Source organism: Brienomyrus brachyistius, chromosome 18 (genome assembly GCF_023856365.1).
Source record: "Brienomyrus brachyistius isolate T26 chromosome 18, BBRACH_0.4, whole genome shotgun sequence".
In the NCBI taxonomy this organism is placed as follows: domain Eukaryota; kingdom Metazoa; phylum Chordata; class Actinopteri; order Osteoglossiformes; family Mormyridae; genus Brienomyrus; species Brienomyrus brachyistius.
In genome coordinates, this window is record NC_064550.1 from 10,273,090 (window position 1) to 10,288,195 (window position 15,106).

General features: G+C 46.2%; 1 protein-coding gene across 1 annotated transcript; it reads right to left on the reverse strand.

The window, feature by feature from the left end:
• Nucleotides 1–295: 295 nt before the first annotated feature.
• On the reverse strand, nt 296–11,886 carry LOC125713375 (ras-like protein family member 10B). Its single transcript, XM_048984421.1, has 3 exons — nt 11,656–11,886; nt 7,259–7,383; nt 296–4,150 (listed from the first exon to the last, which is right to left on the reverse strand). The coding sequence occupies exons 1-3, from the start codon at nt 11,869–11,871 to the stop codon at nt 3,880–3,882; spliced, it is 612 nt and encodes a 203-aa protein (XP_048840378.1). The 5' UTR covers nt 11,872–11,886; the 3' UTR covers nt 296–3,879.
• Between the last annotated feature and the right edge of the window lie 3,220 nt (nt 11,887–15,106).

The following is a 15,106-nucleotide window of genomic DNA, read 5'->3' on the forward strand; positions in this document are numbered from 1 at the left end:
CTGGGTGTTGAATTACTATGTCACAAATGGGTTAAATGCAGACGACACGTTTCACTGCGTATCAACAATGACGACTAATCGCTTTATATATTATATTAACAGTCCTTATGATGCTCACATATTCCTTTTATTAACATTATGCACCCTGTGATACTAAACATACATTTTAATGACCAGTCTAAGGGCTAAGGAATTAAAAAAAATTAAGAAATTAAGTGCCAATGAACTGCAATGTAGCAAAAGGTATGATTTAAGTAGAAGAGAGGAAAATGGCAAGCAGAAGATCACTCAAACAGCCAGCTGTGGACCAAGTTTAATTTACAGTGAAACTGCAGTATAAACAGGCATGCTAGTACAGCTGCAACAGAAAATTAACCTGAGTGAGTAATCTGTATTCAGTTCATACATCAGATATAAGGCCTAGTAATTTGCTTTGCTTTGTGTTTTATTTCAGGAACAGAAACATGAAAATAGAAGGATCCTTCTTAGGTCCTAACATGCATCAATATATGAATGAACGTGAAAGAGTATCAAGCTGACATTGTGGAAACTGCTGGACCATTTTGTGTATGCGAGGAGGGATTGTGCCACATTACAGTGAGATCCCAAGAACCTCACCCACCAAATTCAGGACCTGAAATGAAGGCCAATTAATTTAAAAGCCCCCCCCCCGCCCCCCACACTGAAGGATAAACTCTTTTTTTTTATTTTAACATACACATCTTCCATTAGATGTTAATCATCCAACAACTCAAGAAGCAAACAGTCCACACCAAAGGAAATGTTTCACAAACACGCAGAATGATAATGCTGGTCTGGTAACACTATACTTGAGGTGGCACAAGTAACTTAGTCACTCAGTTGCTACTGAAGTACAAATCATGAACAAATATAGTAACTGCGTGAAATTCAGGACCCAGTATGATTGATTAATGGTAAACGAACATGGGATCAGTGCATAACTAACAATTAGTTACTGGTTAATTAATTAACATTAAGTAAAAGGGTTGCCCACTTCCTGCAGTGAGTAATTTAGATGCAGGGTGAGTACAAACATTTAACATTTACCTATGCTCCCTCAAGTGTTACCAGGGATCTTGAAAAAGTTCCAAAAAATCTCCGAAGGAGGATTTTTTTTAATTTAGGTGAGGAGGACAGATAACCAAAATCAAAACACATATTATGTTCAGCCATGTAATAATGGAATAAAATACTCATCTCTCATAGGAAGCTCAGTTATGCAAAAAGTCAAAATAAAATGGACCGAAGCTGAATAAGATATCCAGAAACATCTTCTCTGACTCTTTCTTTAAAGACGTATTGGCCTTGGCTGAAGTGACCAATCTAACATGAGGATGAAAAATGTCAAACCGAGTTACAATTAACGGATAAAGTTTCTGAGGGAACAATATAAGAAAGTAATTCTACTGACTTCTTCTTGTTGTGCCTCGTTGAAAGTTATTAATGAATCTTCTGACGTCCGCCGATAACCGGACAACACAGCTACTGGCACAGAATACACAGGGGTGAATGAGACTGAGGTCTGATGTTTGCGGGATGGGTGTGACTTCGTCAGGTAAGGTCAAGTTTGGGAAGCATGCAGTGGTTACAGCACGTTGCCGCACCCACCACACAATGAAACACCTCAGAATCCTGGTTGGCGACCCTCCAGGCCGAAACACGGCCGTAGTGCCATAGCACTCCCTCACAATGCAGGTAATGTGCCTCATTCCGAACTACCTGAGCGACCTCTTGGGGCGCACACACAAAGTCAAACCAGCGGTACCCAAGGATTCTCCGAAGAGACAGAGTACCAAGTCTTACAGTCTTCATTTCAGGTTGCTGGATAGCATCCATGTCTCGCAGCCATACAGCAAGACAGGGAGCACCAGGACTCGAAAGACTTGGACTTTTGTCTTCTTACAAAGATATCTGGAGTGCCACCCTTTTCCAGCGACCTCATGATCCCCAAGCTCTCCCAGTTCCTCTATTGACTTCATAGTAAGAGACATGAATGTCACCACCAAGGTAAGTGAACCTCTTGGCGTGGTTGACATTCTCTCTGCAGACAGACACACTGCTGATGACTATGCCCAACAGGTCACTGAAGGCCTATACCTCGGTTTTTATCGAGGCCACTCACAAGCCCGGAGTCTTAGACTCTTCGCGCAGTATCTCGAGTGCCCCGATCGGAGCCCCCATTGACTATGCGAAGATCACAGCATTGCATTTACATTAACTGCATTTGGCAGACACCCTTAGCCAGTGCGACTTTTCGTTGGCAAAGTCAAGATCAGTGAATCTTTCTTCACCAACAGATGCCCCACAGCTGCCCCACGACCCTGTCCAACATCCAGCCCATGCAAGCATTAAACAGAATAGGAGCAAGAACACACCCCTGACAAACCCCAGAATCAACTGGGAAGAATGCAGAGGTTCTGCCTCCACTCTGCACAGCACTCACAGTACCAGTGTACAGGCCGGCCACGACATTCAGCAACTTCAGGGGGATCCCTCAGGATGTCCCACAGGGCAGCCTGCTCAACTGAGTCAAACTCTTTACAGAAATCAACAAAGGCTGCAAAGAAACTCTGCCAATATTCATGTTTGCACTCAATGAGAATCCTCAGTGTCAATGATGCAGTCGATGGTTGACTTCTTAGGCGTAAAACCAGACTAAACCGGTTGCTGGTAGTCGAACAAGTGATCACAGATCCTGTTTGTGGATAACATGTGGCTCAGGGCACTGGAACCACAATCCAGCGACCTACAGCTGCTGACTTTTTGCAAAGTCAAAGAACATGGAGCCACTTTCAACACAATCAGACCCGTGGGCACCGACACAATCCTCATAATACGGTTGTTGAAAAGAGTGACATCAGACACCAATGGGAGGAGTCAATCCGCCACAGCATCAGCACCTCCTGGGGTACGGCAGTCATCAAGGCAACCAGAGCAATAATAGGTGTACCCACCTACAGCAATCTCACCACTTCCTGGTCTGCATACCTCACTGAGTGCCACCACCGTTATGTGGAGTTTATGAAGCTCCACCGACAGCAGAGGAAGATGGTCATCATGCTGAAGAGAGTAGACGTTCCATTCGCCTACCAAGATGGACCACCCTAGATTAGGACCCAAGTGCTGTGATGCCTCAGCACCACACCAGGTCTGATTTCTAACAGGCCTGGCCCCATTGGCTCCCTGGTGGTTTCAACTCCTCCGGGGATGAGGCTCCCAAGGGCTTTCCCCCATCCCCTTCATGATGCATGCAAGCTTCCTATTGGTGGCTGCAGCAGAGTTACTCCCACTAAGAGTACACAAGTGTCTTTGTCAGAGCTGTGCTAAGTTTTTACAGAGGCTGGAGTACCAATCCTGCCACCAACCCCCAAACTTTTCCCTGCAGGTTGTAGGACCTCTTGTAGAGCCAAACGGAACTGTGATTTTAGTCTGCGTCTTATTCAGAAAATAAGCATCTCTGCAACTTTATTCAACTCTTTGAAGAGGAAGCGGTGTCACAAAAAGCTAGAAGACAGAGAACACCTAGTTGTTTCCCAGGAGACCCTGGTCAAGGATATGCAAAGGACACATCCTCAAAGTAACAGTGAATACCAAATCTTCTTCTGGAGTTGATATTGCGGATTTAGCTAACTGCACTGGCATGGCAGGTGCCGAGCACGTCTTGGAGTCTGCCGAGAATGAGCCTTTGTGCTTCCTTTGTTGTCGTAAAGTTTCGCAGCACAGAGACAGGGCAGAAAGCGAGTGGGACTTTTGGTGCTCAGCGGTTGGGGCTGTTGCGACGTAGTGATGTCCCGGACCATCATAGTCGCATCTCGTAATGAGTTTTGGGGTCATTCCTTCATATCGAGGGCCCAGGGCTCACATGAGGGTGCAGCGTTCACGTCTTAGCGCCCTCTGGAAGCGGATGGTGGCGTGGATGTGCTTACAGCGGGCGCAGCCGACGCTACGTACGGCCTCGCTGAACAGCAGCAGGATGTGCCAGTTGAACTTGGCCGAGCACTCCACATAGCCGCACTTCCAGCTCTTCCGCACCAGGTCGGACACGTTGTGCCGGGGGATGACGCGGCCGCGCTGCAGGTCCCGCTTGTTGCCCACGATCAGGATGGGGGTCTCCGCCGTGCCCAGCAGCCTAGTGACAGGGATTGGGGAGGGCAGGCGTGAGTCACCGTGACACTCGTGCTACGAAAGGCATAGTAAGCTGGCATCCAGCCAGACCGGGTTAGTATGCTGGGGGTGTGTTCTTAGTCATTAACATCAATGGAAACTGGCAGATACATTTCACCGAAGAACATTAGTCATCCCAACGATGTGGATCACGACTGATCGGAAATATCGACTCATCCTTTCATTCTTTACACATTGTTTCTGTTTGTTGGGAGCATTTTATCATTGTCTGAGTTACGAATGTGTTTAATCAATGACACAGTGTCTTTTATTAGTGTTATTAAACCCCTGCTCTTGGCCCCAACAGACCTTCTCATCTTGTTCAGAAGGTTGTGAGTTTGGGGTAGATCAAGAGCTGAGGAAAAACAGAAGGAACTAAATGGGGGCTGGAACGAGTTCCCGACGTCGGTCAGATTGCTCCTCTTGTTCAGAGCCAATTATAAAACTGGGCTCCTTAGACACAGAGTTAGGTAATTCTGACCTAGAGAGTAAAAGTCCAGACTAAGAATTTGTTTCAACCAGTCAGTTTAGTAATCTGTGGCTGTGATTATTTATGCTTAATTGGTTGTTTTTAGCAAAATCTTGGTCTGGATTTTCACTTTCTGCACCTGAACTACCCACCTCTGCTCAGAGCCCACATTCAATGGCTTCATCGCATTCAGACATGATGAATTATTCATAATCACTTTAGAAGATCCGTGCGTCTCCTAACTGTGTGTCCTGGTCAGGGTCCAGGTGGGGAGCCTGAGCTTATCACTGCAGCATGGGACCCAAGGCTGAGCTACAAAAACATTCAAATTACAACCATATTAGAAGCCACTGAGCCAAACAGCATGACTTTGGACTGCTGGAGAAAACCTCCAAAACGAGGCGGGATGTGCAAACTCCACATAGACACAGTGTGGAGGCAGCATTTGTACCCTGCGGTGGAACTAAAGAATTTTTGCTACTAGCTAACAGGGCTACTTCAGTATAAATGTAGGCTGACATTTTTGCTACTCACTCTGTGCATAAATTACTCACCACAAGAAGCAAGTGAAACAAAATTTCCAATACTGTTTGTACCGCAAATCTGGAGGTGCGAGGCAACAGTGATACCCACTGTCACCCCAATGACCAGCATCAAATAAGTAATTAATATGTCAAAATACAGAATCGCGCTGAATGGACACTGATTTAAATTCAATTAATTCAATTCAAAAATCTCCACTGAAAAAGGACACTGAATTTCATTCATTCATAACAGTTACACTTAACGAGTCATTACCAGGCACAAACTTGTTATAATGGATCCTGTTTTGCTTCACCCGCTCATTCCCGTACTCCAACCGTTTCAGGAATTCATTGTAGTCATTGACAGCCTTGACCCTGCACCTCCCCACCCCGCCCCCCGCCAGGCATCGTGGGTTCATGCCCCAACCTCCTGTCCTCAGCTCCCACCTCCTTCCAGTGCTGGTGACATGCTCGCTTTAACGCCCATATTTGGGAGCACGGTTCTCCCAGAATCCCAGTGGAGATGACAGAAGCCAGCGATCTCCTGCCAATTTTCTCTTTACCCTGGGAGGCACCAAAAGGAAACAAGTGCTCCATGTACAAATTTCTCCAAATCCCATCAATGTGGGCAACCTCTGTCTGCTGGGATTAACATACTCTGATGCCAGTAACTCATGTACATGCGGATAGCTTTGTACACAGCCACCATAAGCCTTTAAGCTGAGCATCTGTGCTATAAGAGCGGTGGAGGCAACACAAAGGCCGGAGATCTGTCACAAGGCAACTCCGACTCCTTCCCCCTACCCCCCGTCTGCCTGTGCTCCGACTGGAGGGGGGGGGGGGGGGGGCATGGCGACACCGACAGCTGTCAGGTGTGGAGGTGACGCCTGGCCTCTCCGTGCGACTAGGCCACCGTGATGGGGCTGGCAAGCAGCTGTGACAGCTGACATCCCTGGCTACGGGGCAGACGCGACACCATGCACAACGACCTGAGGAGAAGGCAGAAAAATATCCCCAATGCTGTCAAGACGTCCGTGGCTGAACAGGCGACAAACCTCTTACAATTAGTTTGATGTTCCGTACAGTGAGGTGAAAGCGTAGACGTGCCTGAAGGGGTATTTAAGAATTAAAGTGCAGCATTAAGTGCATTTGAAGGAACGCAAAACCCCGGGACTTACTCCCCGCCTCGCTATCTACGTGGTGATGCGATCGCGATCATGGGGTTGAAGCAACCGCACTGAGGATCAATCAGCGAATCCCTGACAGACGCATCTCCGGAACAGCGCCTGGCTGCTACTGACTCACACCGCTGTAACTTGCCATCGAGGTGCTGAGTGATGTGTCGCTTGAAAAATCGGTCTGTCAAGGTAATCTCAAAATGCCACATTTTCATCGGCTTCAGTAGATTAGATCTCAACCCAACCGATCAAGACTATCTGTTTTGACTTCTCTCGTACGTTTTTATCAACTAATTCTCGCTTCTGTCTGGATCTTTTGCCTACAGATAAATCTAACAATATGAAGGCCAGCAAGGCCACATAAGCTTAAGGAAATCCTGTGGCACTTCCTAAACATAATTTTATCGAAAAATGCATGCGTTAAACTTTTATCACGTCTGATACGTCAGTCCCCTAATAATCTAAGAAAGGTTCCCAACCTGGTCCTCGGGGACCCACAAAGCATCCAAAAATGTGGACTGTCTGGCAGGAAGCAAAAATTGGGGGGTCCCCAAAGATTTAAGATACCCAAATGCAAATTACTATTATTACTGCCTATTCTAAGTTTGCGGAAAACTACTGTGCAGAAACAGGGCGATAATTGAGCCAAATTTCCAAACGTTATTACAGACAGATGGCTATTTATAGAGTGTTGGTATATTTTTGGAATCAGTACATTAGCAGATAACAAAAAGGGATCGGCGACTCGTCACCTCCGTAAGGGCTGTGAGCAGCTGAGTTTCTGCTCTTTCCTACACCCTCTGAATGCTAATGGGACACGTGCTACGGATCGTGGGCATGCAGGCGTGTCATATGTGTGTGTGTGTGTGGGGGGGGGGGATGTTGGCATGCCAGGCATTTACCTGGTCTCCAGTATCTGCTGCCGCATGGTCTTGACATACTCGAAGCTGTCGAAGCAGCAGATGTCGTAAACGAGGATGTAGACGTGGGCACTCCGGATGCCTCTGCAACAGGAATCGGCCCACTCCTGGGCGTGGGGGGGCGGCGAGAAAGAGACAAACAGGGAGGGTATGAGTGGGTGGGAAGAGACAGCGAGAATGTAAACACATGGAGAACTGGAACATAGTCACAAATCTACTGCCAGTGTCAGTGCAATTCCAACAAAACCAAACATATCAGCTGCACCATCATTACTGTGACAATATCAGCACCCACTGTACTTTTATATTTGCAGAAATAACACTTGCCGCCTTTTTTAAATGTATTACGTTGTCTCTTACAGTATCTTTGCAAATAATCAGCAGTCCTAATTCCTCCTGCATTCAAATGTAGCTGCCATATAAAATTGTGTGCTTCAGCACAGGAGCAAAGGAGGTAAGGAGCACACAGCCATGCAGCGGGTGATACCTCAACGCCACACCAGTTGGAATGGAATAGAACAATGTGAGTTTTTTCTAGTGGCTGCAGTGCCAATCCTGCCACCGACCCCTAAAATATCCCTGTAACTTGGAGGATCTGCTTGCAGGGCTGGATGTAGATTAACGTCATACTCAGGGCGAAGCAACTGCAGGTTTAAGAGCCTTGCTCAAGGGACCAACGGAGCACAAACACTTCTGGCATTCACAGGATTCGAACTAGCAACCTTCCCAATGCCACCACTCCACCCCTATGAGTAAATGGAGCAGAAAAACAATTACTTATTTTCCTTTAGAGAAATTTGAGATAAAATTCAGACCAAAAAAGGTCGTTGAAAAAGGATTCATAATTAATAATAATAATAACAGTAATAATTATTATAATATGGATCATCTTGCGACTATTTATCCTGGAAAGTGACATGAGGGCCTGGAGCTTATCCCAGGCAGCACTGAGCTGGGGTAGACCCTGGATGGGATGCCAGGCCATTGCAGGCAGAATGCCTACGCATACACGACCACCAAAGGAAATGAAGACGTTTCAGTCTTTTGATTGTGGGAGGACCGGAGGTGGCTAGATTTAGTACTCTTTGACTGTGACTCTATATACTTAACTGGTTGGTTGAAACAAAATCTTGGTCTGGATTTTTACTCTCTGGACCTGAATTACACACATCTGGGGATGACACTGGAGTACCCCCACCCCCATGGGCCCGCACAGGAAATTCATACCCAGATCCCCGGAGGTGTGTGGAAGAAGTGCTGACTGCAGAAATGCTAGTGTGGCCCCGTCATGATAAAGCCATGTGACTCTACAGGCAGGATATGCCTGCTTTTAAACAGGGGTACCGTTATCAATCTAACGCAGTGGTAGCCAATCTTATCCGCAAAGGGCCGGTGTGGATGCAGGTTTTTGGGGTAACCTTTAGGTCAGCTGTTCAAACCCAGGTGTGAGGACTCTTCAGCCGATCAGTCCTCTAATTAGTGACCTAATTTGGGAGTTGCAGCGAAAACCTGCACACACACCGGCCCTTTGCAGATAAGATTGGCCACTCCTGCTCTAACGAATGCTACCGCTATCACTTTAACGGATGTTCCCTTTCAGCGGAGAGGTCCTGTCCTCGTAGAGTGCCTAGACTTACAGCACAGCACACAGATGACAGGACACTTTTTTCACAAGCAGAAGACCTGTTAACCTCTGACCCTAGTCGACCTTGAAGAGTGGGGGGGGGGGGTGTTTGCTGAGAGGATGAAGGCAGGTGAATGAGGGGGACGAGCTCACCCCACCCCACACACAAGCAGGGCACCAGTAATGCTTTGCGGGATCCTAAGCATTCCCTCGTATTCTCAATGCACACACGGCCCCTCCCGCTGCAGGATGTGCTCACCTTTGATAACATGCGGTCATCATTACATGCAATGACATGGTAAACCAAACGGGAACAAAGGCAAGAAATTATACTATGTACGCTGATATGGACACAGCAGCAGTTGTACCTGTACACAAATGCATGGCATATCAGCTAATAAAGTGAACAGGGTTAGCCAATGAGAGGCCTGTACAGGGTTAGCCAGTAGGAGGCCTGTTAACCAATGAGAGGCCTGTACAAGGTTAGCCAACGAGAGGCCTGTACATGGTTAGCCAATAAGAGGCCTGTACAGGGTTAACCAATGGGAGGTCTACAGCTAATAATTGTGTAATTTCCATTTTTTTGTTCTTTTGCATCATGCTGTGCCAGGAATTGTTCATTCCTTCTTGGAAAATTATAAACAAATCATGATCTGCACAAAAACTGAATAAAAGATTTGTAGGGAAATAATAATAAAGAAAATATGGGTGAGGTATGCAAATGTATGATATTAGGGTGAGAGAGGCTCAAAGGCACTTGACCGATTAGGAGATATCAGAGTGAAAAAAATGAGAAAATCGGAAAACATCAGTGGCCAATATGGCTGCTGTTTCTTTCTCATTTTCACTTTACTCTCCGAAGCTTAAAATAAACACCATTAAAGCACTACAGACAATGTCGCCAAGGTAAATAATAAGTAGGATGTGCAACTCCAGCAAAAAACATAGAGCACCAGAGCAACTTAAAGCACAAAAAAATACAATTACAATTTCAGTTGCCCCAGCAGCAGATGTACTTGTTGACTGGGTAACAGTCCAGTGGAGACCAAAAGCAGAGTTAACATGGCATAGGGCTGAAAGCCAGGGAATCGATCAGCCATTATGTCTGATTACAGCGCTTTCGTGTCCTGCTTTTAAAAATTTGTTATGCAACAAGCAAGGCTCTATAGACATTAGCTTTGAGTGTCAAGTCATGGTGTGTGTGGCTGATCAGACAATACTTAGTAATCTTTCATTGCATTTAAGCAATTTTTGGAGAATAAAAAACATACACCATAAAATTTATGCGCCACATTCCCAATGGAATAACCAAGTCGAGGTTTATCACTTGATTCGGTTTGCGGAATCGGAGTCTCCCCATTCGTCAAAGGGATATGACTCCACTTAAATTGCGACATTGCAATAATTCACCATAGAGATGAATTCTGGTGAAGATATGTTCATCTGGTTTGTGTTGCATGATGGGTAGGACCCAGGAAAAAGCCCGGCCCATCTTTCATAACCTTATCCGATGCTTAGGAAGCATGTTGATATTCATACTCCAGTCCAGCAAGTAAGGCTCAAACAGGAAATACTGGTGATGGCAGGAAAGTGCTGCAGGAAGCAGATGTCTCATACTGAGGGTCTCTGCCCTAAATCCCTCATCTGCTACTAGACACCAATTCCGCAGCACCCATCAGAAATCTGAATTGAAATCTGAATTGAAATCTGAATTGAAATCTGAATTCATCTGGGTCTGAATTCTGAATTAACAGTCATCCAGGGTAGTGTTTGGGGACACCGCCTTCGGCCCTCAAGCAGGGACATGCGCTCCGCTAATGGCACACAACCCATCTGTAAGTGGTACTTGTTCAACGTGCTCCAAAGCTTCAGGCAACAACTCCAGTCCGCGAACCAAACAAATGGACCGCGACGAATCAAAGGAGAGCATGCCTATTTTTGGAGATTCATTAGCCGCGATGCAAAAAATAGACAGAATGATGCTGAATAGCTGAATCTTCAAGAAAAAAAAACAAGCTTCAGGTGTAACAGATTGAGTGCAAGGTGGGTCTTATAAAAAATGATAAAACACATAACACGACCAGGCAAAAACAAGCAGGACATGAAATCTACGCAGAACTTAAATACCATCTGCATGACAGAGATGCTAAGACACTCTGGGTGGAGTCTTCGGCTGGACAGGAGCCTTGTTACTCAAAGCACCTGGAATTCTACTATTTTCTCACAAAAACTTCATAACGAGCTGGTTTGTAGCCAAACAACGACAGGCCAGTCTTGCATTCGAGCATTTTACACTGTGTTACCAAATTTCATGAATACCTCGCAGAATGATAAAGCTCCCGACCCTGAAGGAAACAGACTTTGAAGATGTATGAAATGTAATATTTATACTGCTAGGTATCAGCAATAGTATATTCTAAGTCATCACAGAATCTCCATGATCAGTTTATATATATATATATGGTTATATATTACTTATATATAAAACTAATCTGCAGATTCTACCATATATACAATATATATATAATAAATATCTATGTATGCACAGCAATATTAAACTCATAGTACTGGAGTTCATAACTTGCTCTATAATGTTAACCTTATACAGCAAATATTCATTATTAATGCCTGCATCTCTTTTATTGTGGAATAGAATGCGTGTGTATCCTCTCTGTGGTCTATGGGGCCTACGGGGTCGCATGTGCTGCGCATGCCAACCGGCGCATGCCAACCGGCGCCTGGAGCGGCAGCGTACCTGCAGCGAGCTTCCAGGGAAGCTGGGGATGGCGGGGTAGTCGGTGATCTGGAGGTCATGCACGTGCCCGTTGAGCACAGCGGCGGACACGTGCACCTGGCGGGTGTGGCTGGGCGCGCCGGTCTCACTGTAGTCATCGTGCAGGAAGCGTCGCACCACCGCCGTCTTGCCGACCCCCTGCGCCCCCAGCACGGCGATCTTGAAGGGAGGGGGCATGCCCCCCCGGCCACCTCCTCGGCCTCTGCCGCCCGCCCCGCCCTCCCTGTTCTCGCAAACTGTAGGCCAATGCATTCAGGGCGCCGCACGGATGCCACATAGTTACAGCGGGAGCACGGACAGGGGCTGCGGGTACGACGCAGTCCCATTCATAGGCCAGGACCCCTGCGGACAGCGGCAGAGGGAGAGAGCGACGTGAGCGACCAAGGCGCACCTCTGAGGCAGCAGCCGCTTGGCTCTGTGCCTCACGTCCATACCCGTGTCTTGGGCTCTGGAGAAGAGATCCCTGTTGGTTATGTCCTCAAGCGATTTGCCGCATTCCCATGGAGCCGCTCGGACTTCCAGTCGCGTGAAAGTAAGCTGGGGAGGCAGCAGCAAGCGGCTGAATGAGAAATCGAGGTGCGACGGCACGTTCCTTGGTTCAAGAAAACATCCTGAGAAAAGGCAGGCAATGTGAAGGTGGCATTCATCATTGTAGAGTAGAATAGAATGTCTTTATTGTCATTCAACATTCAACAAACTAAATAAAATACAGACGCTACTCTACTTACGAACGTTCAACTTACGAACTTTCAGACATACGAACGAAGAGGACCGCGAGTCCAAATTATGTTCAATTGGTTCCCGTTTCCTCTCCGCAACATCATTTTTTTTCCTGCGCGCCAGTTCCGTCTAGTACCTCTTATGACCGCTACTCCCGCCGCGCAGCAGCGTAGCGTGCGTACTCCCAGCATACTAGTTCTTTATATTTGCGTATACCCTTAAAATAATGTTGAATAACGACTTACGAACATTTCAAGTTACGAACGGCCGTTCGGAACGTATCTCAGTCGTAAGTAGAGGAGCATCTGTATGTGGAAAATTAACAACAATCACAAGATTGTAGTGAGAATTGATTGTGGACGTATCCATTCGTTTCCAGTAGAGTCCAGCCGTGGCAACGTGCCTTTGCACAAGCATTTGGGGAGAGAGAGGTTAGTTTTACTACTCTTCATTGGGTTCCCGCCAATCAAGACCCAGACGCCGCTGTAGCAGTGACATCTACGCCGGCTGCGTGCTACTCTGCAGATCTCCCTTCAGCAGTGACGGAACGCTCTAGCATTTGAATGCAAATACAATTGCAAACCCAAGCATGTTCTCAAATAAGGCTTAGGGCTGCCATGACCTACCACCTAATGATATCTGACGATTTTGTTAAGTTGTCCATGGCACACCTCTCGTGGCGGTTTAACACTTCATCCCTGATAATGTTTCATCATGCCTGAGAGGGGTGCTTGAGAGGATAATGCTGCACAGCTAACGTTTATATTCATTAAAACAACAGCATTAAAACATTCGCGATCCGCACTCCCTTGCCCTTAGTAAAAACGGGGTGGTTAATTTGGCTTAAAATACTTACGTAAACAAAACACACAATGTAGCTACTCCGAGAAAATGCCAGTATATAATGACTATATAGCCTATATACTCTTTGCTTTATTTAGCAATCACACCATATAGGAGAATGCCAGCGCGCGTACCAGTACTCTTAAACCAGGTCAGCAAGGCTTAAATGGAACGGCTAAGATATTTATAGGGGATTTAGTTGAAGCTTGAAAAAGACGAAGAATATGCAGATGAAAGTCTCTTTTGTAATGTTAAGCAGCGCAGTACTACATTGGTGATTACTCAACAAAACTGCAACATCACGGAATAAGTGAAAGGTTAAGACAGCATTTGAATTTTCTATGAAGTGATATTTCGGTTATTAATTCTAATAATATACTGTAAAAAAAGAAGAAAAAAAACTTATACAGTCTACGAGTGCCGGTTATACTGGCGACGAGGCATCACCTCGATTCCAGTGCCTGCCGCGTTTGTAGTGGAGTTTCACTAAGTTGACAGCTATCCTTCACCAAACGGTAGTTGGCATTTTGGCGTAATGATAACATTCACTTCATCCTCTCATTTCGTTATTAATCTTACTGCAACATTTTATCACCCAAGAACTTTATCTGCAGGTATGCATAGCGTCCTATTCCACCTACGATGGTGCTCCTGTTCTCCAGTCCGACGTACAAATACGCATGGCTGCGGCGATCGCAGGGCATGTTTTACGTGTAAACGCAATTGCATACAGAACGTCTTATATACTAAGGAAAAAGGTACGAGTGTAGTTATCTTACCTTGATAAGCTCAGGTATTATATTCTGTGAGCCGATCGCAAAGCCCGGACATTGCGATCGCGGTCCCCACGCGTTGTCGACTATGGAGACCCCAAGAAAGCGTTTACTCCGTTTGCCTCCCACTACCGAGCGAACAGCTCGGGTGTCTGCGCTGCGGCGCAGCCTGCAGGGAGCGCATCTCCTCTACGTGCCGGTTTGTACGAGCGCAGCACAGGGTCGCTGCGCACGTCAGATAACAGGAGACAAAACCCAGCGCGTCGGCAATCAGCGCCTCATTTACCGAGCAGCTATACGACCTTGACGCTCCATCGTGAGGCTGCTGGCGTTCCTCAGATTCGCACTCGTTAGTAAGCTGGCTGAAAAAAAAATAACTTAAATTTATTTCGGAATAAAATTCGTTACTGAACACCGTTCAGTACTGAACTGGAAAAACAGTACATTTATAAAGTGGCATAGGTGCGTAGATTGCCCCTTTTCTATCACTGTTGCATGTATTTGGATTCTATAAGAACGTGGCGACGTAGCTCGTTTCAAGTTTCCGACACAAACAAAAGTTTTAAGGTATATGTAAAAAATGATGTCGATAAAAATAATGTTACCCTTTTGCGGTTTCCAAGCGCAGTGTTTTTATTTAAGCATAAACGGGGACTGGAAAACATCAAGACGCAAGCGGAGCTTCTCCCAGGCAGCAAGGATTCGGTACGCGCTGTACAGGTGCGCCTACACAGTCATATGCATGTCATACAATCATCTCCATCATGAGTTTAGAGACACCAATTAGTGTAACCTTACGAGTTTGGTCCCCCGCATAACACGGAGCAAACATGAAACTCCGAGCACGCAGGGCGGAGGCGGTATTCGAGTTCCCATCTTTGGAGGTGGGTGGGAACAGGGCCGCCTAGGCAGCCGCCTAGTCAGCCGCCCGTCACGTTTCTCCCCTCAGAGCAATTACTGAAAATTAGAATGAAATACTGATTAAAGGTTCTTTGTAAATTAATATCAACTCAACGTGCCATTTTAGTGGCGCTTTTGTATCCTATCAGACAATTGCATTGCCACGAATACTACTC